Source organism: Chelmon rostratus, chromosome 16, assembly GCF_017976325.1.
Source record: "Chelmon rostratus isolate fCheRos1 chromosome 16, fCheRos1.pri, whole genome shotgun sequence".
In the NCBI taxonomy this organism is placed as follows: domain Eukaryota; kingdom Metazoa; phylum Chordata; class Actinopteri; order Chaetodontiformes; family Chaetodontidae; genus Chelmon; species Chelmon rostratus.
Genome location: NC_055673.1, coordinates 22,902,782 through 22,930,092, shown reverse-complemented (window position 1 = coordinate 22,930,092; position 27,311 = coordinate 22,902,782). Strand labels below are relative to the sequence as shown.

The 27,311-nt window shown below is 45.0% G+C and overlaps 1 protein-coding gene across 1 annotated transcript; it reads right to left on the bottom strand.

Annotated features, from left to right (window-relative positions):
- Positions 1-611: 611 nt before the first annotated feature.
- On the bottom strand, positions 612-27,311 carry eepd1 (endonuclease/exonuclease/phosphatase family domain containing 1). Its single transcript, XM_041955567.1, has 8 exons — positions 27,057-27,311; positions 26,012-26,935; positions 13,131-13,182; positions 4,092-4,202; positions 2,740-2,874; positions 2,332-2,467; positions 1,935-2,129; positions 612-1,645 (listed from the first exon to the last, which is right to left on the bottom strand). The coding sequence occupies exons 2-8, from the start codon at positions 26,857-26,859 to the stop codon at positions 1,455-1,457; spliced, it is 1,668 nt and encodes a 555-aa protein (XP_041811501.1). The 5' UTR covers positions 26,860-26,935; positions 27,057-27,311; the 3' UTR covers positions 612-1,454.

Sequence of the window (27,311 nt, the reverse complement as noted above, 5' to 3'; positions counted from 1 at the left end):
AGTGTGTGGAACTGTACTCATGAGGCAGGAGTATCAGCGTGCACGGTTACAGTATGAACTGCCGTATTGGACATAGCGGCAGGCTCAGGCCATCTATCACACACACTCGACTTTCCTCTGTCTCTTCCGTCTCTCAGGGGATCTGTGAGGATGCAGTCAACTGTAAGACAGCGTAGACAACCTGTCGTGCTGAAGTAACAACATGTTCTCAGATGAGGAGACAGTTGAAGTGATTGTTGTGAAGTAGGGCCACATGTCCACTAGAGGTCAGTAGCACACAATGCACTTTCAGGATGTGACCCACAGCTGCAGAACCAGTGCAGAGTGTGGACCAGGGACACTCAAATTCCACCATGTACAGCCAATCATTGTGGACATCACATGACATTCCACACACGAGACATATTTTATTAATGGACTATAAATGTTGATGTACAGTATGTGAACAAATACTTGGATCTGTATGGCTGTCTGAGGGGTCTATAACAAAAACATCAAAAAAAAAAAATATAGACAACTCAGTCACCTGAAAACACATTTCTAGTTTATTTGGAAAGAAAAGTATTTTCATCCAAATGTAGACAGTTAAAATTTTTGAACAAAACCTCTCATGTTTGCAGGAGCATGACTGGCTCAACCCACTAGGGGGCCTCACGAGCTGCACCATGGGTAATAGATCATGATCGGGTTCTTGGGACAGGGACTGAATGCTGACAGGCAGGTAGAGCTGGAGAACTGGGCCAAGGAAGCAGCACAGGTGATCTGACTGAGGCTCTGGGACTTGAGAGCAGGTATGTGTACTGCTGGGGTAAATAAAGGATGAAGGGACATGTGAGGTGTGCTGGGGGGGGGGCAGGTTTAGCGGGACGGTACAGGGCAGGGAACTCTGCAGATGCAAACATTAACAGTGTATCAAATAAATATGTGAAACCTGAAAGGTGTGGCTCGGGCGGCAGCGCTGTCCTCTGATGGCACCTCTTTATCATCACAGAGGAAGATCACACGTGCACACAGAGGCCTGGCTTACATAATTTAAGAGAGCAGCCTTCACGAGCTCTACAGCTAAGATGTTGTCACCCTCTGAACCGAGCATTACAGCACAGCCTCAGAAGAGCCGACTCTGATTACATTCAGCACTTCTTTGCATCAATGAGGGTTCAGACGCAGCTGGAACATTTATTCATTTCTCTTTATTTTATATACATATAGAAAATGTTTGGCACATTTCTTTTTAAAGAACATCATATATATATTTTATCTGAACATTTTTATGGCTCTATGACTTACCAGCTAGTATTATACAGTGAGAAACTGAAACCCAAAAGGCAATCTTGGCACTTCTTCACATTCATCAGGAAACTCTTTGCTCCACGGCTAACTGAGACAAAGCAGGATCCAGGCAGGAAAAAGTCTGAAGTCATCCCCTGCTGTCTGTTCTGTGACTGTGGATGCTGTCACCGCTCATGTTTGGGCATAATGTCTCCTCTGTCCACCACTGCCATACCAGGCCTGCTCAGCTCCTTAGGGGATACGTCTGCGTAAAACTCAGCCACCACTGGGCAGTGGTCTGACGCCACACCGCCCCATGACCAGTTGTCGGGGATCCAGGGGTTGGTCAAGCCCTCCCGCACTACCATGCAGTGACCTGTGACCAGAAGACACGAAGAGATGGGAAAGCAGGAACAATGTATCAGTGGATAATATACTTGGAATAACTTGTTTCAAATGTCTTTGCCTTGAAACTAATCTTGAATTTGAGGATTGACTTGGCATGTCTCCACAGAGCTTCAATTGACTTTGACTTGTCTCAAATGTCTTTTCTTGAGACACCATTTGTCTTGATTGACTGACTTGAGATCTGACTTGTTATGAACGCCCTCGAATTCCAAATTTAAATCTCCCGCTGTCCAAAAAGCCCCATGCAGTGCACGTACCAGCGTAGATTTTCTTGAGGGAGCGGCTCAGCCAGATGTTGTCCAGACATCGGGTGCCTTGTGGTGAACGTGTGCTGATGTTGGTGAACTGGGTGGATGGTACCAGGGCACAGAGCTTCTCCTTTCTGAGTATGTCCAGGTCCGAGCTCTGAGGAGGGCAGCCGAAATCTCCCAAAACCACCAACTCCTTCTCACCTGCAGAGAAGCATGTGGAGACAACAGGTGAGATAGAATGATTCTGATGATTCACCTTTAGGCAGAAGACACACAGGGTGTGATGTCGGTCTGCCATCAGTTAAGTTTTGATCCATCGCTCCCTTTATGGGAAAAGCGAGTCTGACATGTGACGTGATGTATCGAGGTGGTGACTTTTACTGGTCTAACCTGACAGACTCACCTTTGAGTGTTTCCTGGATGCTGGGGGAGAGGCGGTGACACTTGGCTTCATCTGTGTTGTGGTTCTTGCCGTTGGACTCTGATGCAGCTGTGGCCTGAATGTGGACGTTCACCAGTGTCAGCTCATATGAACCAACCTAACAGAAAAGAATCCAGACTCCAGTTACACACAGGGTTATACACTGAGCTACCTGTTAGGACTGTACTGACACCAGTTAAAAACATGTTGTTGTTCTCGGTTTGTAGTTTTTGATGATCATTTTAGAATAGATGTCCTGTATGCTAGAATGCATCCTTGCACACAATAATACCACGATTTCAAATACTGTGCATATTCTGTGACAGGACAGAACACTTTTCCACACAGTGGGAACGCTGCAGTCTGTTTTGGGAATCAATCACTACTTACAGAAAAGTGAGCCAGGTAGAGTCGAGGGTAGGTATGACTCCCATTGCCGTTGACAACAGGGGACTCCAGGACTACAGCATCCCTCAAGTCAACACCAGACGAACTATCCCACAGGAAGCCAGAGTAGCTTACTCCCTGGGGAAGAAGAGGATCATGGGAAATGGATATGTTTAAAGATTTTCAAACCTACTACTTAAATTCCATCAACACCATGGATAATGAATAGGTTATGACCACTTATTGCATCACAAGGCCATCAATATGAACTGTGTGCTTTCTGAACTGTATCAATTAAGCTGTGATGGTCTAATTAACAGTGCTGTAACAGCGTTTATAGCACTGTAGGCAGCAACCGTAAACATTTATGATGGTCTATGATCTACTGACTATTTATCAGTCCATTAGAGAGAAGAGCAAAAAGCACACTCATTAATCTCTATTAACAGATATTTGCATCTGAATGCAGAATCTTTAGACAAGGCTTGTAAAACCCCTACCCGACACCTTTCCTGTGTCGGATTGATTTCTGGCACAGCATGCAAACCAAGATTTCAAGCTTGAATTTGATTTTGTTTCAAAGTCATCTACACACTATCAGAAAAGTCCTGAAACATGAGACAGTTTTAAAAAAGACCAGCTTTTGGGACTTCAGTGATTCTCTAAATGCTTTATTGTTATTTTTGTTGGCCTAAAAGTAGTCAAATGTAAATATACAAAATCTAAAAAACAGTGATATCCACAGTGTTATGTTATGACTGCAGACACACGTAAACTCCCCCTGGAACTAACCCTGCTATCACGCTGTCAGAAAGCACTGCCAGCTGGGGGTGGCGGGGTGTTTTAAAAGCCCTTGTTGTTATTTCAACCATCCGTCTTACGTGACCGAGGCCACTGACATGCAGCTGATCCAGCCCAAAGCTTCTATCAGGGGTTCATCTACTGGCTGCTGTCCAATGGGAACAAACAGCATTCTGCTGTGCAGCATGTTCCCGATGTCCGGGCAGATATTAAAGAGAAGAGAGACAACCCCTGTAAGCTGAAGATATCCACCAGGCTGAGCTTTACTGGTGTGGCCAATACCACTGAACACACCTCATTTTCTGGACCGAAGAAATAAACCTGCTGTGAGGTTTGAGATCTAACATTAGGAGACGAGAAGGCAAACATTTGGGTTTGAGGGGTTTGGGTACTTGAGGACTGATGATACCAGTGTTGGTGAACTGAAGTTGCATCAGCTGATGGTCAGCAGTTTATTGTAAATTCCCCTAAATTCCACCAGGCACAAACGCCCAAAGCGCACTCAAACAGGACCTACAGATCAGCTGAAGTGCAGTGAAAGTTGGCCGCCGTACCTTGCTGGAGTGACCAGTGGGTTTTTCAGACACAACACTTTTCCACAGCCCTCGAGGCCATTTCCACTTCCGGACGCTGGCCAGCGTTCCTTGGTTTAACTCCACACAGAACTGCAACACCGAACACAGGGAGGAAATGCTGTTAGCACAGATACATGATTTTTGATGGTTTCGCTTCTTCATTTGGCAGTGATGTAAATGCTGATGGTAATTTTAGCTCTGCTGACACCTCTCAGAGGAAGATCCACAGTCTTCTGAGTATCAACAGGAAGTGAACCTGCTATAAAACCATGGAATATCACCTAAACCGTGAAATGATGGAGAGTTTCTAAAAGCAGCTTACAGTCAGTACAGGCTACGGCAAAGTGACACAAGTTAGCCAAAGTAGCTTTTGTATAACATAGTTAGACCTTCCAAATTAAGATAGCCATGCTAACGCTAAGATCAGAGAGTCACTCCTGACTTAAAGTTAAAACTGAGATATTCTGGCCAAATTATTTGCTAAATGCGATTATTAATGTTTTTATTCAAAAAAATGCAAGAAGTTATTTTATTAGCAAAAGTTAAAGCTTGTAGCGCTGGAGTGAAGATTTTGCCAGGAGACCGGATTTTTGACTGGAGGTGGGTATTAACTTTTTACAGTGTGCACTCAGGGATTAAAACTTCTCCACACTCCAACCGAATGTTTGAACACAGCCGTGATTTCTTCTCGTGAACAAATCTTTATCTGTTCAAAAGAACAACGCACCCTCCCCGACGATGTGAGAGCAATCCACTCACATGTAAGGATTACTTTTGAGTATTTACAGTGTATTTGAATGTAAATATTGACATTATTTTATTTTTTATTTTCTTGTCAGCTGTGTCATGAAAAGATGAACATGTTTTTACAGGTAATACGCAGGTATAAGGGAGCTTAACAATGAGGATATCTAGCTTTTTATGAGGGTTGTAGGATAATAACAAGTATTGAACTCCTCTCCTGATGTTTGTCTGATAATTAAATGCCAACTTCACTTATCTGTGTCTCTGATTAGCCTCTAATCTGTTTGAAAGACATGACACTGCTCAGTTCACATGGAGAGCAGCGCTTTGTTTTAACTGATTAACTGGTTGTCAGCAAAAACATGTTTCGCGCACCAGTCGCGGAGAAACAATACAGGGTTCGGTGAACTCAAATAGCCTCGTCTCGTCTCTCAGAGGAAACCCAGTGAGAAAGAGGAAGACTCCTCTGTCAACATCGCTGAAAGGGAGCTAACCCTGCAGAGGTGCAACGCTCTGGAGAACTGTTAACTCGGTGAGAGTAAGAGTAAGAAATAGAGCAGGGCTGCCCAAAGTGGGGTCCGTGGGCCAAACTTGGCCCGCCAGATGTTTCTACTTTCTACTGTTTATGCTGTTTTCTTTGTCTGAGGTAAAAATGCTCTTTAAATATGTAGGATGTCTTATTATGACTTATTGTCCATAATATGAGGAGGAGGCAGAGTGACACTGTGTGCCTGAAATCAGTCAATTAAGGGAACTTGGGATCCAAGTACCATTTTTTTCCATCTCTACAATATAATACAATAAGTGTTCACTTTTGGCCCGCGGCCCACCATTATGTTTCAGTGTCGGGCCGATCAGGGAAAAAGTTTGGACACTCGTGAAGTAGAGGAAGGTGCACAGGGAACATGCTCATGATGGCTCAGGTTGCTGCTCTGGCTGACCTGCCACTGGCTCTAAATTTAACCTGAGAGGCTCCCTGAGGGACAGCGGGAGAGTCAGAGGAAGCCCACCTAGTACACACACATACATGACCTCTCCATGACAGGCCCACGCAGACATCACACCCACTCCACAATCAGCTGCAGTATAACAAGAGATAGAATCATATATAAAACGTATATTTATAAGGCTGAGCAGTAGAGCGTACAAAGGTTTGGTGAAGCTGCAAGCTGCTAGCCATGTCAGCACAGCTCTGATACTGAGGCACATCCCTATGTCATAACGTCACAAAATACAAAGGGGGGGATGGTCATGGAGAGAGACAGAGAGAGATAGAGAGAATAGTATGAATGAATAAATAAATAACTTGTGGTTAAAAAAAACATTTATTGTGCACAAATTACTAATTTGCTTACTAATTTACTTAATTCATGGTCTTGAATTAAGGAATTCGGGGTCTCGAATGACTAATCAATGCACGAGAACTAACTGAACGTAGCATTAAACAACACTGTTGATACTTGAACACATGTTTGAAGGATGTTCAAACACAGTTGTTCCACAGGCAAGATATGTGGTCAAGGCCACTAATTAAAGACTTGAAAAATCTACTGTTAGTCTGGAATAGAGCTGTTGTTGGCGATGTTGCGATGTTTCGCACCTCCTGTCTCAACAACTAATGCAAGGCAGCATACTGTTACATACAGAGGAATGAAAATATGGAGTCGTTTGCTATCAGACATTTCTATTGAACAATGTTGTGATATCTTCATTTGATATCCCTTAAACATATTAAGAGATTTCTTTGAGGGGGACCTTTTCCTTTTTCCTGAGACCTGGGCTCTAAGGATAAAGTACTAGACAATGTACTGTCCAACCTAATGTTCTGTTACTGTAATTCAAGCACAGAATTTAATTTGAGAGCACTGATTTGAGCTCTTAAATTTACTGAATGTTAAGCCTGAGGCAATTTGACTGAACACAACTTTATTGAGGAATATGCACCATGTGAGCACGACATAAACTGAAATAATCACCATCTCAAAACTAGATTTCCACATGGGGCACTTTTCCCAGACACACCCACACGACCAGTGGCTGATACAGGACCTGCCTCGTTGATACTGTGCTTTACAAGAGCAAAGTCCTTTGCACATAATCAAATCAGGTGCAACTATGTAATGCACATGAACTTTGCACCTGAATGCAACCATCTGTTTATTTATGATATTTCTGTTGGAATTTAAGAAAAGAGATGGATCTGCCAAGTGAATCAAATGTGTGACAAGAAAGCTCCAGACATCAAAGCTCAGGTACTTGTAACATGCTGTGCCACATAAACTGCAAAAGTTTGGGGGCAAACTGTTGGACAGACCTCTGGAAACTATTGTTTTCATATATTTTGTCCTCACAGGTACTGAAACACAAACCGTAGCAGTTTAACAAAGGGCAGCACACGGCTGGAAACAGTGATTAACACTGAAGAACCGTTGGAAAGGCAGCGCCTCCACAGCTCCACCAGGCTGCAGTCAGACATCCAGTCACTGTGAACTGCTTTATGTTTTCACTGGCTCATCGCTGACTACGTAATAATATTAATAAAAAACAATTTCAGACTGTCAGGAGGTTAGGAACCCCCAGCAGCATTCACTTTCAGTTGTAGTCCCCAAGGGCCATTGATGCTGTGAAGTGTACAAGGATGAATGGCTCACAAGGAGAACTTTTGCCAAAACACAAATCACCCTCATAATTCAGCCTGTGAGGACCAAAGTGCGGGCACAGCATGTAGTCAGGGCCCTGGCAAGGAGCCCAGGCCTGGAGGAATCACCTGGCAGAGCCACCTGGTCTAGACCAGGTACAGGAACAACTACTGAAGCACGCACAGGCTCGTTTGTCACTGCCGAGGACTTAATGATCCGATCACGAGATTGAGTGTTCATCTACAGTCCAGGCAGAGGATGTAAAAGCTCCTCACCATGCTCTCTCATGTAGAACACAAAGTTTAAAACTCTCTAAAGCCTGAGAAAATAAACCTGTCTGCAGGGTTATATTACCTTCAGCTTCAAGATGAAACACCTAAACATAAAACCTGTGTCCCAAACTGCAGGTGAGGAGTAAAGTCAGGATATCTCAGCCTCTAATGCATCAATTTTGACGACCCACTCTCAATTCACTTCAAATTTTTCAGGGAAGCGTAGCACAAAATCACATGAGTGTCCTTTTCTAAATTACTGTTCACTGGATCTGGATCTCTAAAATCCATTAAGAACCAAATAACAAGTTGGTTAATTGGTTTGTACTGGTCACAAGTGGCTTGTGCCTTTAATGGGACAAACTACAATGCAAATGTGTCAGTAAACAGGCTACTTGCTGAGCTACATGTCCAGCAGACACAGAACAACATTAGCATTCATATGGAGTCATGTTTCTGTCCATGTGATCAATGTCTCCTGAAAACAGATCTAAGAGTTTTTTTCCAGAGGAGCACAGAGGACTGACAGAGAGCAACAACAACAATCACCTGAAGCTCAATATCAGCAGAACCAATGAGCTTATGGTCGACTAAAAAGCTTCAAATATGGATGTTGCTGCCGTGGACGCTTCACACACACCTTCACCCTGACAGCACAGCAGATCTTTACAATCGACACAGTTTCAAGATTAGTGTCAACCAAGGATCTGACCAAATGTAAACTATGGTCACAGTCTTGAGTTCCTCAAAAGTGTTTTTGAGGAACATTATGATGTCACAGTGAAATCAGCCTTTGACATTTTTAGATAAAAAATGCCATCACTTGATCATTTATCCAATGAGACATTTCTTTGAAATTTTGTCATAATCAGCAAAAGAGTTCTTGAGTTATGGCAAACAAACATGATTTGGAGGTCACAGCGACCTTTTACCACCTAAACTTCATCAGTTCATCCTTGAATCCAAGTGGACGTTTGTGCCAGGTGCAGTAAAATTCCCTCAAGGCGGGACAGACGGATGGACTGACGATGTGAAAACATAACGCCTCCGTCCATGGCCGCCGTTGTGGAGACATAAAAACTGAACTGCCTCTTCAAAGCAGGAAGGACAAAGGAAGAAATTTAGGAGCAAACAACAGTGAACTCACTGAACCGTCAGAGGAGTGCCAGAGAACGGTCTGGGGTTGCCAGTATCCACACAACATGAAACAACAAGGAGTGTGTGTGTGTGTGTGTGTGTGTGTGTGTGTGTGTGAGGCATTTACACAGTATGAGTAATCACAAGTTTGAAACCTAACCACAGAAAGAGGGTTCCTTCACGACAAAACAGACGACAACAGTGTTAAAGCTGGATCACAACGCGTTACTGCGGAACGCTTTCGTAGATGTCGAAACTTCCTGGCACTAAGTAGACATTTCACACAGGCAGACAGTGGGGGGTTCATCCACCAAGGGTCAGCTATGCCTCATCAGTTATCAGGATGTACCTGTACAGTTTTTACAGATCAGGTTTCGTGACAGGATCTGAGAGCCTGTGTATCCCAGCTCAGCTCCTCTACCTCCTTCCCAAATGTGGATTTTGTAGCTTCAGAGCTGACGAGATAGAGGCGAACTTTAAACTGAAATCCACCCTTCACCAGACTGTGGGCGATGGACCGGAGGAGAGACTATGCAAAACTACAAGTCTTAATTCAACTTCAGGTGACGGAGGGCCATTGTATGAGACTTCAAAGATTCTGGGAGTTAATATGATACAGCACCACTACAGAGTGCAGTCTCTAATTATAGCCAAGCAGAAACCTGTGGAATATTAATGTGGAATACAGCCCATTTGCATTAGTGAAATACGTCCCCCCTCTGTTCCTCTGAGTCCTCTGTTTCAGGGGCTGGCAGGCGGAGTTCAGTCAGGACAATGAGCAGCTTTCTGCTCGCTAGCTTGGATACTAATCTGACACGTCCCGCGTCCATAATTTCAATGGGAACTGCAGAATGTGCTGTATGAAACCACGGGTAGAGTGATTTAAATCACACTGACAGGTGGATATGCATTTGTACGATGGGGTGTGGCTGGGCGACATGATCACAAGATTATTAAAGACATTTTCTGACACCAGTATATATCATGAAACTGCAAATACATGCAAAAGCATGAAAACACATAACTGATGTTCAGTGCAATAAAATGTTTCTCATTTGAACACAACTTTTAAATGATATTAAGAGTGATCATTACATCATGCTAGCTTTAGATAGGATGTTTTAATGCTGACAGAAATATACTTAAGAGCTCCAGTGCAGGGTGTAAAATCCCATTAAATATGATCATGGGTCCATAAACTCTGCAGTGAAACATTCTTGACATTTTTTTAAGGTTGGCTGCTCTTTAATGTCGAGGTACCCAGCACTCTGTGACACTCCACTACTGTTAAATGAAGAATTCATCCACACAAACATCCTTGGACAATGTACTTCATGAATACAGTGTATCAGCCAAAGTAATAGAAAGCTGTTTAAAGGCTTTTATTTGAAAATATGCCTTTTCAAGGCCTACAACAGGAAAGCTTCAGTTCTGAGCAAAATGCAAAACTAAGGCATAAAATGTCGTTTGGCAAGCTGCAGTGCACCGAGTGGAGTGAAAGATCTAAGAGGGAAAACATTCCTCATTCACTCTGCAGGAAGAGACTCTGCAGGCACAGAGGATGAAAAGAGAGGCTGCTAATGACTAAGACAAGACAGAAGAGATTGGGAACCAGGCAGAAAATCAGTGTGGGAGGCTGGCAGGAGTGAAAACGCTGCAATGTGGGCTAGCAGTGTCCAGAGGTAACTCATCTTCCCACCACCTCCCTCTCTCTGTCCAAAATACTCTGCCGCTGACCTACTTCCCTTTCCACAGAGCTCCGATTTCTCTGCCAAGGACCATCTGGTAGCCAATACCGAAAGTGACATTGCACGTACGCAAAGAAGTGTAGGCTGAACGGGAAGGCATCGCACCGCTCACAGCGCGCTGCTCAACTCTGACATTTCACGGACACGCTGACATCTGTGTGTCCGCCCGCTCGACCTACATCTCTGCTCAGGATGGAGCCGATCAGACTGAGCAGCACACGTCATGTGTCAGTGCTTCTGTCTGTGAGTTCATCCACTGTTTTCCTCTGCGATCACACCGGCTGGCTGACTCCCCAAAATGTAACGTCTTATGGCTCCATCACCTCAATATCATATGACAAGACTTCAGAACAAAATCAATCCATTCAGTCAGTGTTTTTGCTCTGGGCAACGTAAACCTGCACAAATCTTTTGACGGTGTCGACCTTCAGGGGAACGCAGAGTCGGAGAGCTCAAACCGGAGGATGCTATCGTAGCATGTTAGCTGTTGCATTATTCACTGTTATTTAAAGGATAACTTTCGTTTTTTACAACCTGGACCTTATTTGTAGTATTAAATACGCCCATTTACTCACCCAGACAACTTTGGTGGCATTTGGAGTCGTTTCGAAGAAATTAGTGGTGGCATCAATATCCAGCGTCTCTGGGCAACTACCTCTGACGTGGATGATGTCATTACTGAATGCCGAGCGCTGCGAGCAGCCAGCCACAACACGGCTAACTCTGCGGCGGTCGGCTACAAATACGCAATAATGAACCATAGCTGTGCCAAACTACAGCTAAACTAGCCGACTGCCGGCTCAGAGGGGAATAGCACCAACATATCACAACAAAATATTGGAATATGAACGAGTTTCGCCGCAGATTATGCGTTTATAGAGGCTGCGCATAGATGCCCCGAGTACTCGCATTATACGGATATGCGCACAGCTCCTCTGGGGCTAATTTCTTCAAAACGACTCCAAATGCCACCAAAGTTGTCTGGGTGAGTAAATGGGCGTATTTAATGCTACAAATAAGGTCCAGGTTGTAAAAAAACGAAAGTTATCCTTTAAAGTCTGTCGGGGCAGAGAGTTATGAGACAAAAGTCAATGCCACAAAAACATCTTTTAATTAAGTGGTGTGAATTAACTGTCTCATTAGAGCCAAGCTAACAAGCTTGCTAACTGACTGGCTAGTCAGCTAGCCGGCTCGCTAGTGAGCTAGCCGGCGGCGATGGTTTTTGATCTAATCGATTAGTGATAGCATGCTCCTGGCTTGCTAGCACGTTTAAGTGGCTAGCTTGCCAGCTACAGTAAAAAGGACCTTGAAAGTAGCTAGTCACTACATCTTCAGAATCAAACCAAATCAAAAAGTATGTTCTTGACTTTGCTTTTCATACAGAGTTGAACTGAGTTATAGTGAAATATAGATATAACTGATATTGTGAGATTAGACCGTCATCATACATTAACATATAACATCTCTATTTGTTCTCTTTGCAAGAATCTCATGTCTATGCCTTCCAGTCCAAGCCGCTTCGCTTCTAAATACGTGTATTTTGTTTGTAATATTGTTAGAACAAATGTTGAAATCACAGTTTGTGGTCTGTAATTTCAACATTTGAAACTCACAACCTCACTCACAGTGAGGTTGTGAGTTTGATGCCTTCAGGCCTGTTCAGAGACCAAAACCAAAACCTGTGCTCACCATGTCTGACCTCCATGGAACCAGAAACACTGCACAGAGGCGGCCTCTCTGGCGGTTATTTAGCAGAAATAACACTTCACTCCCTCTAAAACCAGCTGTTTGTGTGCAGATTAAACACATGACTTCATGTTAATTAGTAAACTTTCCAGGTGTTAGGAGGTGACCTTCTGAAGTGCACTTTTCAGCTGTTTCTGACAGCGAGTACTTACAATGATAGTGGTGCAATGTCAGGCTAACCTTCATCAACAACAACTATTACAATAAAACCTGTGTTATTCTAAAACTGATTCTTCTCTTTGAGATGTAACATTAACGTGTAATGTGACGTAAAAATGTCAGCCGTCAGTCAAAATGTGCCAGCATCTTTTTGCTAAAACGTTTCTTACTTTTACAAAAGAGTGTGAACCAAACATGAGCGTATCCTGATTTCTGACAGTGCTGAAGAGGACACCCTCTAACCCATAGCAACCACTGTCATATTTATAGTCATGAAAGCACAGGAGAGCGCTAACACAGTTCAAACCCTAATGTGAGCCTAGAAATAGAAGACATTTACACTCTGGAGACACAGAGGCAGAGAGAGGGAGAGAAGAGAGGGGGAGGAAAGAGGGGACATTTGCATAACAGCAACACATTAAATAAATGGGAAACACTGAGTGAGACTTTCTGAGTGCCCTTCCCTGAAAGGAGTCATCTCGTTTACAGTGCTGCAAATCAAAGCCTTCAGCCTTCTACACGTACAGTAACAGAGCCCTCCCCACCAACCAGCGTGACCCCGGCAGACTTTACCTTATCAAGAGCCTCCCGCTCCAGCAGGTCCTGCACCGCCACTAACTTGATGCTGGAAACAGAAAGAGAGGATGAGTTCACATTTACATATTCACATTCTGACTGTATGTAGACCAACATCTGCACACCAGGCAACTGACCTCCACAAACAGCCACCTGTTCATTTATAAATTGAATATTACTGACCGCCTAAATCAAACTGGTTAAAGGCTCGGCCTATGTTTGTGGGATAGCTGTGTCCATTGCTGGCTAAAACAGTCTTATTTGATACCATCACTGGGGGATGCCAGAGCCAGAAATCTTCAAATCTTCATAAGGTCGCTTTAAACTGAGATTTTAAAGGGACACTGCAACTTTTGAACATCTCCCAGCTTCCACGTTTATCTTTTACATGCTAAAACCAAGCATAGATTAGCTGCAAAGTATTTGGGTGTGGTGAATGGTGTGTTTTGTTGCTTATAAATCTTTAAGAGGTTGAGTTATTTCCATTTTGGTGCAAATGACTTTGTGAAAACATCCTGTTTTGCATCTGTTCATGCTTCAATAAATCCATCATTATCCCACTGAATTACCCAAATGTTAACTTTTTAAACAAATTGAAAACCTGCCGCCAGCAACACAAAGAAGCAGAAAATCACACGACCTAAATAAACTCACATTATCAAAACTGATACAATCCAAAGAGATGTGTCAGCGCTGCCCACACTGTTTGATTCATAGATGGTTTCTAGGACACCACAGCAGCGAGTGCTCAGCATGAAAGATGGAGACTCGAAGCAGTCAGGATCTTTTGGATCAACACTCGAAAGGCAGACGTTTTATCGCTTTCTGCTAGCGGGATGCAGACATGCAGATATGGCAGCTGTGGTATAACTTGTTTTTAAGATGCCTTCACTCCAATACATGGAGAGGAAATAGATTTATCTGTGGTGCTCACAGCAATGAAAATTTAGATTTAGAAATACAGCAGGAACTTCTGGACTAACTCTCAGTTAGACCACAGCCCTCTCTGTGTGCTGTAAGTTGAGTCAACTGAGCCTCTAAAGCTAGAGCAGGTAGTGCATTTTAGAAGATTTTTTTGTTTACATCCTAACAGCAATCAATAAATCAAATGTTCAAGATAAAAAAAGCTGGTGTCTGTGGCTGGTGCAGGCCTGTAATAAACCCATCCAATCATTTCTGGCTTACCTGTCGACCTACCAACGCACCTGCCTACCTGCCTGCGCTGTGCCGCTAACGCTTTAGCGAGCTACTCGCACAAGAGTGGCAGAGAAAGTGGTGCCAAAATTTCCCAATGCTAACACGCTAGCTTGACAGCTGCTAGTACTAACAATAACCATGTTTGTTGCTTACATTCATTATGATGATGTCAGGTGTTTTCTTACATGGAAATGAGGTGGTTGGATCCAGTCACACCCACTGAGCCAACAGCAGCTAACCCAGTAGCACAAAGCAAACGCCCGCAGCAGTGAGCGGTAACTGCCAGGCCAGGTACCCCGTTCAGACTGAAAGGTACGCTCGTCACAGCTACTTTCTCTGGGTTTATATGACTGCGGCATGTAGCGCAGTTGTTAATTTCTAGATTTATTAAAAGAACTCATCTTCTCCATCGCTCTCTCATCCAGCAGCAGTCAGCAGGGCATGCTCATGTGTTTTGAGGGAGTTGAGGAATTTGGCTTTGGATGGGATTTTCAGGTGGTGCACTTTCAAAATCTAACTTATTCTTGCTGGTTTCTCCAAATGTTAGAAAGATGTAAAGGAAACAATCGAGAACACTAGTTTTAGTAGCAACTTTAAATAAATCCTCACAAGTAAGTAACTCAAAGGTTTGCCATGAGTTGCACATTTCATCTACTTACAATGAACACACTGGAAATGTTGGAGATCTATAACATATATGTTTAACATACACAGTAATGTTTCATGATGCTAACAGGGCTTTATTCACATTCATATCATGCACACAGTAATGAGAGAGTCAGATAGTGTCAACCAGTGGCACTACCAGAACTGGATCCTCAACATAAACATCACATTTCCTCAGGGCAAAGGCACTGTTCTGTTGTTCTTTAACTGGCAGAGAGCTGAGAAAATCTGACTAACTCTGACTGAGGGAGTTTGGACTGATGTCCTAAATTCTATGTGCCAACACGTTATTGCACTGCGAAGGAGGGGCCTTTACAGCCCTATAAACATTTATCTGTTTACTTTTTAAATGATTTTCCAGACAGCACAATAAAAAGCTACGGATTTCTGAGAGGCCCCGGCGCCGTTCCTCCTGCCTCCATTTGGCTCCACAGAGGAACTGCTTTGTAATGTAATTAGCACCAGAAGCGAGGAAAGAATTCCTCGCTACTTCATTTGGATAAACGTCTTTTACAAATGGCCTCCGCGCATGAAGAAAATCTTGTATGGTAATAAGAAGGAAATCAAATAAGTTCTTGAAATCCTGCTAGTTGACACCCACAATCTTCACGAGCTCAGTCTGAGCTGCTTACTCTATTAGAGCCAGAGGTGAAAAACTGCTGCCTCACTGAGTTACACAAGGCGTTATTCTAATGCACACGCTCACGGCTCAGTCTGCAGGACCGTATGCTAAACTGATTCACTGTGGTGCAACACAATGAAATGAAGTTGGTGGCAACGCTTTGACCTCAATCACCTCTAACCTACTAATCTGAAATCAGCCGCACAGAAAATCACATTGCATAACAGTCTTTTCTATTAGCGAAGTGCTGCTGCTGGCCATTACAGGAGCTCTGTTAGCTCTCCAGAATGACCCGCACCCACTGAGCTGAGTGCTCCACCGAGGCTCGGCGACCAGCGCCGGCAGCATGTGTAACGCCATCGGTCAGCACTTGTGAGCAAGAACATAGAGGAGTTGCGACACAAATCCTCTGCGTGGTTGTACACATGCTGCAAAAGGCTGTGAAGCTGTCAAGGGCAAATTCAGGCCCGAGGAGACCAGCTTCTGCACTGGAGGACTGACCGCCATGTTGATTCTGTTGTGCAGCATTCAGGTCACGCAGGAAAGATGGCAGAGCCCTCTCTACCTGAGGATTCCACTCACCTAATGTTCAAGGTTTTACACAAAGTGGCTACCGTTTTGTCAGTGCAACATGACATCACGTCATTTGATGTGCACACACTGGAGGCGCTGAAGTCGTCAAGGTACGGGAGCAGAGAAGGGTCAATCCAAGGGGCAAATACGCTCCAGCAAGTGACAGCGGCCTCGACTTATGCTTATGGTGCAAATTTCTAAATGTAGGGTAACGAAAAGTATTGCTGAGTTTTGATTGTGTTTAAAAGGTTTAATGTGTGTAGTTTCACAGCGTACACTAGCCTAAGACTACATTAAGCCATATCAAGCCTGCAGCAGACCATGACACCTGGAAACAGGACAGTAGTGTATCCTGATGAGTCAGCATGAATCATCTCGTGATGATTTGTGATAAGGAGACTGTAGGTGTGGGTGTTTTGACGTGCATCATATGGCACCAGTCTCTGTTGGTCTTTGGATTTCTGACAAAAACCAGTGAGCACTGCATGGTGTAAATAAGAGTGAGCCAACTACAGCCACATATTTGACTGTGGACTCGAGGTACGTCAACCTTAATCCTAAACACATCCACCACCCCACCCCCCCACCCCCCCTTCACTGTGACTGGAATTCAAATCAATTAAAGCAGCTGCTGATGCATATTCACAGCCTACAGCTAGTACAAGAGGTGAAGGACACAGAGGCTTGGGGGTGAAGTGAAGGGAAAAGACATGTGAAGAGCTCAGGGCCTATTGAGACACCTCTTTAAGATGAACAGGCTGAGCCCTACATATCCAGTGCGGGGATATGCTTATACGCTGGTGTGCTATTTAATGGATTTAATGCTGTAGTCATGTGAAAAGGGAATGTCCCACAGAATGACTTTCCAGTAGTCATAAATTCCAATTTGTTTGTTCTTACTAAACATGCATGTGCTTCATAAGGGACATCGGATTTATTTCTATATTTTCCAGCAAATCCCAAACTAAATCACACAACAAGACCAGAGGCTGCGAGTGTGGTGGCTGTGATGTTCAGCACACTTCACGACACACTGACGACTTTGCACGTCTTCCAGCCTCACCGGCAGCGGGGCTGAAAATGCTTGTCCTGAAGGTGGTGATGCAGGTAATGCGGCCTTTAAAATCACAAAGGTTGATCCTTTGGGGAGCACGAACGAGCTCAGTGGATTTAATTCCCGGTAAGAAGGTTAGAGGATATCATGTATGCATTGTGGAGGGTGCTCAAAGAAAGCTTTTATTTGTCCAAAACAGAAAGAGTTGATCCTCTGGGAACCATGAAGGCCTCAAGGCAGCATAAAAATTTGATGTTAGCTTCAATAATTAAAGGTATCCTGTGAACTTTCTGGTTAAAAAGTTGACTTTGCAAATGTTTTATGAGAGTCAATGATGTTTTAATCATCATTGATCTCGTGTGAAATTAAAAGTCCTGCAACAGCTGGAAAACACTAACATGTTTTTTTTGTTCTTGTTCTTGCAGGAGTGAGGCTAACCTGTGTTAGATTGTGTTTAAGAAGTCTGGTGTAACAGCAACGTTGTATGTAGAGATGATGTGTGCATAGTTTCTGTTTGTAACGCTGAAGACTAGCGACAGTATCCAGAAACAGTGGAGAAAAAGCCAAAGCCATATCAAGCCCACAGCAAACGGTACAGCAACTCTTTATGAAACAATGCCATTGGATCTCTACTTACAAATGGATCTAGTATCAATAATCCATATTTCAGTTTTCCTGCAAATCCACATTTCTCCTGCTTGACCATCCTGCTCCACCCGACAGAACAGCCTCACATTACACAACACTGACCGTCGGTGAGATCACAAGCAGAAACTTTGTCGCCTTTGCAATCAGCGAGTCCGCAGATCCTGTTTTCAGAACAAACAGGCCTGCGGCCACAGAGACAATACCCCTTTCCTCTCCTGTAGGTGTGATCGCTCTGCACAATGAAAGAAACTCTCACAGGCACCCCGCCGGCTAAGATCCTGATCCTCCTGTTTCTACTGGCAGGGATTCAATCCCAGCTCACCCTGAGCTGACCTGAGGTTCAGCCGTGTCATCAGGACATGAAGGATAATGTCGAGTCAGTGATGCAGCTTGTGCTGCGATTGTACTATCAGGTCTTCAGAGGCCTCGTGGGAGATAGTTCTGATGTAAGTTATCATTAAGAAGTGATGGACATTGGCAAAGACGCACATAAGCACAAAAAATAGAACCAAAGGTTGCAGAAACACGGCGTGACATCGAGCCTCATTCTACAGTGTCACCGTGACAACAGAGCCTGCCGTCGATGCAGTGAATTTCTAGGCTCCATATCAGACACAAACAGGACATGATGGAACAAAACCGAGTCTGCTCCAGCATTTGTCAGATTAAGGCAAATCTGAGGGCAGACACAAGGTTGCATAATCAGAAAGGACGAGCGGCAGCAGCGCAGATGACCTTGAACATAAATAACGCCTCTGTGGATTTTCTAGCCCTGAATGAGGAAAGGGCTCCGGGCTGCAGTTCACCACAGCAGGCACATTTAAAGAGCGCACAGCCCGATGGGGTGCTGACAGTGGTGATACATGCACTAATGCTTCAGGGTGGTTCACTCCGGATCACTGCTGTTTTGTAAAAACTGTCACTTTGGTTTTGGTTCTTCTATCGGCTGTGTAACCCATAGCTTCGGTCGCTGTAAGGTGATCCAACATCAATCAATCATTCATCAAGAGATACAGCGATGAACATACAGAAATAAAAGGATTAATTAACTGATCCTTAGATGAAGCTTTCTGTTTACAATCTCTGTATTTTACACTGACTCCTCAGTCTTTCCACTGATTAAAGTAGAGTTGCATTCATCTTACTAGTGACGGCAGTAAATCAGTTTGATTTACTGCTGCAGGAGACAAACAAGCTTGAATCGGCTTCGCTTAGCAAAAGAAACGGGGCTGGGAGCACTGTATTGGCCCGAGTGACTCCTGGCTGGCGGGACTTGCTGGGCAATGCCCCTAACTCACTGTCCACCCACAATAAAATGCTGCGCCAATGGAAATTTCCACATGAGCACCCAACACCCTGCGTCAGCTCAGCACAGACCTCCTCTGCTGCACCCCGTCCTCATGACCTCAGCACCCACGCTGGCCTCGACCTCACTGGGTTCCTTCAGTGAACCGGACTGTCTCTGCGATGCGCTACCATCACTGAAAAAGTGAATAGCCATCATGTTTCTGTGTTTGCGATAGCTCCGTCAGGGATTAAAAGAGTGTGTGACGCTGCTGCCAGACTCTGTGCTGGCTTTATCTCATAATCCAGGCCCGCTGTATAAACCACAGATGTTGGGTAAATCATCTCAGCAGCTGCACCGGGCTCGGGTACGCTGCAGTCAACGGGCAGATTTGCAACCTCAGACATGCAAACACAGACGCCTGGGAGAGGCTCTGCGGTGGGTCAGAATGGATTTTGTGCTATCAAATGATGGAAGGCTTTTTGTGTTGAATGCACTCACTGTTTTCTTCCAGTTCCGGCTCCACCCTGAACAAACAGACATGATATTTCATTCTATCTTCTCTTCTCATGAGCATATAAGCATAAATGTTGAACTATTCCTTTAAGGTGACAGCTAAGACCTATGGAGTGAGACAAACATACTTTCCCAAAAGGCTTCAGTGGACATTTCAAAACTCAAAACACTGCAACGGACCTGCTTCTGTGTTTCTCCACTGAGTTTTCACATACAGCCCAGCAGGGCATTTATGACAAACAACCTCTGACCGAAAACCATAAACACGCCATCATGACACCATAAATGTTACAGGGGAGGTAATCAAAATGATTAGAGTAAAGCTCAAAGGAACTGTAGCTGTAATAAAATCTTCATCCATCATTCATTATCAAAAGCATGACTCATGCTTTGAATCTGACACGTGAATTTGAGAACTGGACGACATGTATGTTGTCCAAATCGTGTTGTTGTCATGTTGCGTTTTCCTGTCGCAGCCACACCCAGACTCCATCCTTTATGGCTTTATGGCGCGTTCACGAGCCAAGCGCTGTTCATTTCTGAGAAGCCGACCTGCGCTGGATGCCATCATTATTAGTTTAATGCTGACATTTCTACTGAAGAATCAGTTCAATCAGATGACACTGCTGCATGATTCAGAAACTATGAAACGCAGCTCGATTCACTTAGTCCAACTACGTCACAGCTAGTCGGCCTTTTATGCATCAAAAACAATGGCAACGTGACTTTCAAATTCAGTCTAATGATTTAATGAAAGATAAAAGTTATTGGATTAATTGGACGTGCTTCTTTTCTCTAAAGCCTGTAAGTGGGTTTGTGTGTGTGCAGTGGGACAAATAAAGCATATCTGTCAGATACACACAGTCAGACTGGATTTTGTTAGCAGTGGTATCAAACCATTGGGACCAGTATCCTCCGAGAGGCCCTGCAGGTCCGTTTCCTGCTGTGCAATGAGTTACAGCTGGCTAGCTAATTAGCTACGACCTGAAAAGCAGTGCTGGAGGTAAACAAAGAGCAGAAGCCGATCTGATTAGATAATATACTTAACAAGAGTGACGACAGCAGCTGCCATCTGTATGCCTGTCACTCAAAGAGCAGGAATATACAAGCAACTCATTACCATATTATTGGCTTTACTGGCTGCAGTGTAAACACGGCACGCCGGGCTGTCATCTGTTAGCCACCTCTGCTAAATGAGGGGATGGTGCAGATATGACATGTGGAGCTTTTTTTTTTCACCTCACCCGACCTGGAATATATCAGCTAGAGATTATGTGCTTGGATACACGGTTTGATAGTGTGTACTCTGCAAAAATGATAACTAATCTGTCAGACATACAAGTGAGTTATCATTAGGCAAATAAACCCAACACGAACAAGAAACCGCAACCTGCTACGTGGCCGACTGTATGAGGATGTAGATTTCTGTCTGGCGTTCCTTCCCTTTTCGCTCTGAGCTGTTCTGAGGAACTACAGCTGGCTTTAAGCAGGAACTCTCCACTCGTGTGTGATGTCAGCCGGCCATCCCCTCCCATCATCATCAGCCCTGTCAGCAAGGTCAGGGGTCGACCACAGATGCAGAACCACTGAAAACAAACCCCCCCGTGACTTGACATTGTGCTGAAAAACATAAAAACAGCCTCGAGTTACCTCAGGGAACTGAGCGTTCCACCTACGAGATCTAGATGCAAGCTTATTTCTCCTTGACTCGTTATTCAATGAGGAGAAATCAACTATTCTCACAGCATGTGAAGCTGGAAAACTTGTGGGAGCCATTTTTGTCCAGTTAAAAGAATCAGCTGTCAGGTTTTTGGTAAATGACATTATCAGTCCTTGCCAGGATCTTAATTTTAACAAGGCTTCCTAATTTTTTTGGTTAAATTCTTCTTTTCCTGTGTGCATTTAAGCGTCAGGCAGGCAGGACAGTAAACCGGATGAAGTTAAGCTGTCACACTGTGAGGATGTTCTCTCGTGCTGTCCTGCTTTACAATTTGGACAGCGAGGATGGGTCCTTGCATAACACTCTTGCTTAATGCAGCTTCGAGGTTGCAAAGTACTGCAAAACACATTAGGTGTCGTGTGAATGTTTTAACACGGAGAGAGCCAAATTCTTCTCTGTGACACAAGACAAGAAGCAGACTGGCGAAGCACAAAAAACCCCGAGTGAACACTGCAGAAACAGAAACGTCCTCCTGCAAACTGTCATGTCGGAAGAGAGGATCCCTGGAGCAGATCTGACAGCAACACAGCTTTTCACTACTGCAGCCACATTTGCCAGCGCACACCTACACCCCGATCCATATTAACCCCGCTGTTAAGAGCTAGTGGCGGCTCTTTCGCTTCCCGTCAGCCCAGTGTGCGAGGCTGACGAATGGCTGGCTGATGACTAACGTCAGCGGGCCCGGGAGGCTGTGGTGGCTGAGCGCGGTTTGCTGCGTAACCTTTGCTAAGTGGGAGTTCATTGAACTCTAGTAGTTCTCTGCTTGTGCCTGGAGGGAAGCCAGGAAGTGTGTGAGCTCAGCCTGGATCTTGTGATTGCTCAAACAGCGGCGCACAAGCACTGTGCAAATACGCCGTATCTCCTCCGCAGCCTCCTCCTCCTCCACCATAACAATGATCCCTCCAGTATCACCATTAGGGTGGTTACACATGGCTTGGGAACACAGGAAGCAGGAGGCATGAGTGAGGGAAGTGGGGGAGATTTATAAGAGGGCGGGTGGGATTGATGGAAGGGAGGCTGATGTAAGATGGAGCCAAAGGTAATCAACAGCTCTAATCAAAACACAGTCGCTCCTGGATCAGATGGATTGTCATGTGAGGCTCCAGACTCTACCTAAGGCTGTCTGCGCTGGGTGTGGCTTAATAAATATGGCTGATTACAACCATGTTATATGTACAAAGAAAATGTCACACACCAAACTCTTTTCAGAAAATGCAACATTTGATGTGTCGTCATTATCAGCAAGTGTGTATCTGGCCAGGGCATAAAGGCCTGAGTATACTTCATCATCTCACTACCCCGCTCTATATGTAAATAAACACGTCGTAATCACTTCTGTTTGTGAAGACGACACGCGTTGTTGTTTTTAACAGGTGGGAGGCAGCGATGCACTTCCTGTGGAAAGTCTGCCAGAAATGAAAGAACAAGTTGTGATATGAATCATACAGTTTCTGTTTTCCAAATAGAAAGCAGACAGTGTGTTTTGTCTGTATTCCATCCACAACAATCCGATCCACTTTAATATGGCGCCTTGTGGGACGTCATTTGAGTAGGTGGTCCCCCTGTGTGGCCCAGGACACAATCACACACACACACACTGCTAAAAGCGATCTGCTCTCAATGCGTCCTTGATGCCACTTGAGTCCAGTCACAGCTGTCAAGCTTTCAAGCTTTCTTTTTTCATTCGTCGCACAACCGCATCTAGATGAAAAAAGCCAGCGCTCAGGAGAAGCACAGCCACACCCTACACCTGACCAATCACTGCACAACAAGGGCACGGCTGAATGATCGGGCTCAGAAAGTTACACAAACGGTCACAATGGTTCCACTGTCAGAGAGGAGACTATTAGGAAATCTGACAAGCAGTTTGTTCAAAGACCACAAAGACCTTTAGGTTGCATCATATCACCTCTTGTTGCCTTAAATATTCTATTGCAGTTGCATGTGAACACACTGATACTGCAACCACCAGCTACATGGACGTCACAGCCCCAAGATACACACAATATACTCCAAGACAAAAAGGAGATAAAAATAATGAGAAAGTGTACTAAGTGGGTGAAATGACTGTCTCACAGGCTGAACAGCCACTCCGGCATCTGTCTCTCATCACCTCAACCTCCTGAATCAGCCGAACAGCCTCTAAAGAGGGCTAACTGGAGCTGAACTAAGTAGCACAGGGCTCCACAGTGACCAGGAAGCCCCACTAACATGTACGAAGAAGACAGAAAAGGGGATGTTTTGATGTACTTTCTTGCACCTTACTCAAATATAAATAAAAAGACATATAAATTGATGATGAACTGATGAAAAGAAGCAGATGATTCAACAAAGGTCTGAGGTCATGCTCAGTAAAGTAAGTATGTTTTCCCTTAAGCAAAGTTACATTAAAATCACAGATTTTCAAATAGAGTTTGGTATGGTGTGACAGAGAACATAATGTTTGGTAGCTAGGATGGCTCAAATGACGGCTGCATTGCAGAGGATGCTAATTATACCGGCTGCGACAGTTTCAGATGTAACAGCATTTCGACATTTCCTGCAGGAATGCCCTCCGATGACCTCGCCTTCCAAGCAGGTCCGGGCTCACCACCCAGGCAGGGTACTGCGCAGCTTCAGGCAGTTCATCTGGCAAATCCAGCTACTTTAACCTGGCGCCAGCAGACGCTCAGAGAGAGAGGTTACGCCCGTCTCAAGAAGTGTGTGTTCTGAACAGAAAATCATTGAAGGACATGGCGACCGTGTGAGCAGGTCATGTGAGCAGAACAAAGTACGCATCTTGTATGTTATGTCACACTGAGCTATCTTGGGCCTGTGCTAATAGAGCTGTTAGACGAGGCGAGCTGAGCAGCTTGTTGTCAAGCGAATTCAAGTCGAATCCCACTGAAATAATCTCGTTATTCAGTGACTGTGAAACCTGACACTGAAACACTGTCCTCAGAGTTTATCTGGGCAGATTAACCTGGATTCACAGAGGCCCATTTTCCTGCTATCAGTGCAAATGTTGCACCCAGGTCAAAAGAGCAGGGTCAGTGCTCTCCATGCTCTTCATCCATTTCATTCCAAGTGTCAAGCAACCATGCTGTGGATCAAAGAATCCGGTATGTTGCATCAGACTCAAAGCTTGTCCCTGTTTTTAGAAATCAGGTTTGGGCAGAAACTCGCTGGTTTGATATTGTTGGACTGACGCCTGGTGAGCTTATAAAGGAAATTTTACTCTGTTCTATTACATTCACACCACCTTTTCTGGCTTTTTGTGTGTGTCTGGCTTTAAACACTATGTATGATCATGATGATTGCTCCATGACCAGGTCTCACTGGAAACAGTACTTCTCAAACTGTCTAACATGGGTCAGCATTTTTTCTAATTATGATTTAACTGTTTTTTTTAAATATTTTAAAAGGTGATTTTCTTTTCTTTCTTCCAGTAAATTTTATTTTTATTTTGAACATTCAATTTCAAGGTTTTTTGTTTTATTTGTTTAAAAAAAGACTCACAAACCAACCAGCAGACTCATGTGAGCTGCTCACAGGTTTCTAAGCGTCTGTTAGTCTGAGGCGTAGTTAAATACAGCTGTGTTTAGGAATAGGCACCATGTGAGCAGAACAGAAACTAAAAACAGTCTTAAAACTAGATTTTGACACTCCGCAGAGCCCACAAGATTATGTAACAATCTTGGACCTTTAGGTAATGTTGTACTTTAATTAATCAATCAATCAAATCGTCCTTCAGTCAAAGATGTTTTTTTCTTCTTGTTCCTACAGCTGAATGTTTGCACTTCACTGTGCAGCACGATGCAGGTGCAGAGTCTGACACCAGACGACTGTTGTCACCTTCATTGCAGGAAGTTTTCTCTGCACTAACTGGAGCCACTGAAATGCTCTAAAGTCTAGAAACTCCAGTAAAGTCACAGCATCATTAGTGACACAAACTTTCTCATTTGCTTCCTTCTGCTGGTGAATGGTTTGCGTTATGGGAACGATCAGCAGTTGTCAGTCACGACATCAGTTCACAACACAAATAAGGAATGCTTACACATGCAGCAGCAGACTGATCTCCACGCTGGCATGAGGCATCCGTGCCAGGAATGGACAGAGGATGAACCGACAGCTGATGGCCCACAACTTCATATCAGAGCAGGTTGCCATGGTTAGGCCAGTCTTTTAGATCAAATTTCAAAATCTGTATGGAATTGAATCAGCACAACCTCCAAACATCTGTACTGTTGGTCTACAATCAGCACATTTGAAGAATTTTTGAAGATTCTGTGGGCGATATTCAGAATGAAAACTGTTGTAATGTGCATGTCGACGGTTTCTGGTGGGCCTTCATTACCTCTGGATGAAAAGGATGTGCGCTGCATACTGCTGTCTGCTTCCTACGTAATATTGTTTTCATTATATACCAGTATATATAGTGATTTCTTCATATTAATGAATGCTTTCAAAAACTTGTGAGCATTGCCTGAACTCTGCTCTCCACCACCTTCACACAAAAACACCTTTTCACATCTGACACCACCTCACCATGACACCTCCATCTGTCCCAACCACCCGTCATGAGTGCAGACAGGTAAGTGTTGGAAGTTTTACTCACTCGTTCTCCAGCAGGGTCATGCACACCACCTCTTTGACCCCCGGGTTGTTGGCCTTATCGCAGGAGCAGCCCTGCAGGCTCCAGGTGGCCAGGCGCACCACGGGCTTCCCGTCCCGCAGGCCGGGCGGGGGCTCCACGTTGGGCCGCACAGAGATGATCTGGGTCGGTCCTCCCGGCGGGAGGTCCAGGTCGTCGCTCATGAGACTGAATGAAGTCGGGCTGGGGTGGGACTTGGTGGTGCAGGTCAACCCGCCGTTGGTGTTGGTGGACGGCGCCCTGGAGCGCTCCACGAACACCTGGAAGCGGATTTTGTCCAGCAGGGAGCTGTTGATGTGGTTGACCCTCACCAGGTCCTCGATGCTCTTGAACGGGCCGTGTTCCGCCCGGTACGCCACGATGTTTTTGGCTATTTTCTCCGTGATGCCTCGGATGCTCATGAGCTGCGCCGGGGTGGCGGTGTTAATGTTCATCCCGGTACACGACTGGTGATCCAGATCTTTGCGCAGGGAGGACGGGGAGTGCTGGGACGAACTGGTCCTGCTGGAGACGCATATTTCCAGTTTGATCACCTCCAGTTTGGTGGCCCCGATCCCGCTCACCAGAGCCAGGTCCTCCACCTTTTTAAACCCCCCGATACAGTCCCGGTACTCCACGATGTTCTGCGCAACAGTGCGGTTGACTCCCGGCAGAGTCATGAGCTCCTCCTCGGTGGCCGTGTTGATGTTCAGCCGCTCCTGGTTCACCAGAATGTGGCCGAAGTTACACGCAGCGCTGAATTTGCGCTTGCCGCAGCTGAAGTCTGTGGGGTCCTTGGGGATGGAGCGGTGGCAGCCCAGACTCCCACCCATGACTCCAGCCGGTGACCGGGGCTCGGATCGGCGCAGCGGACGGGAGCAGACGGTGGGCCACGGCAGAGAGAACAGGCTGAAACACCAACAACCAGAGAGGTGACAGTCACACACATTCACACCTCCGAACACACAGATATCACCCTCTTCCCTCCATTACGCACTGGTTCATTTAACCTGATATCGGACATACGCACCTCACAGCAGTCGTCCTCAGTGCGGGCTACATGCTGCGTGGATCCCACACACCTGCGCAGCGCCTCCCGGCTCCCCGTGCAGCTGCATCCGGTCTGCGGCTCCTCTGGGCCAGATAAGAGCTGGACGAGCAGGCTTCACGGTAAACTTCGCCCTGGCTGACCACAGGTCGGCCTCCACGCACACTCTACTGACGGGGACACGCCAGCTCTCCCATCAATACGAACCATTGCTCCCGACACGCGTCAAGTCACGCA

Bases quoted from the DNA above. Each gene is read 5' to 3' on its own strand.
- eepd1 (XM_041955567.1), bottom strand. From the start codon at position 26,859: ATGGGTGGGAGTCTGGGCTGCCACCGCTCCATCCCCAAGGACCCCACA. The intron at 4,203-13,130 runs GTAAAGTCTGCC...TCGGTGTTGCAG, and splicing joins AGCGGGAGGCTCTTGATAAG to TTCTGTGTGGAGTTAAACCA. The intron at 2,468-2,739 runs GTAAGTAGTGAT...CTTTTCTGTTAG, and splicing joins TCTACCTGGCTCACTTTTCT to GTTGGTTCATATGAGCTGAC.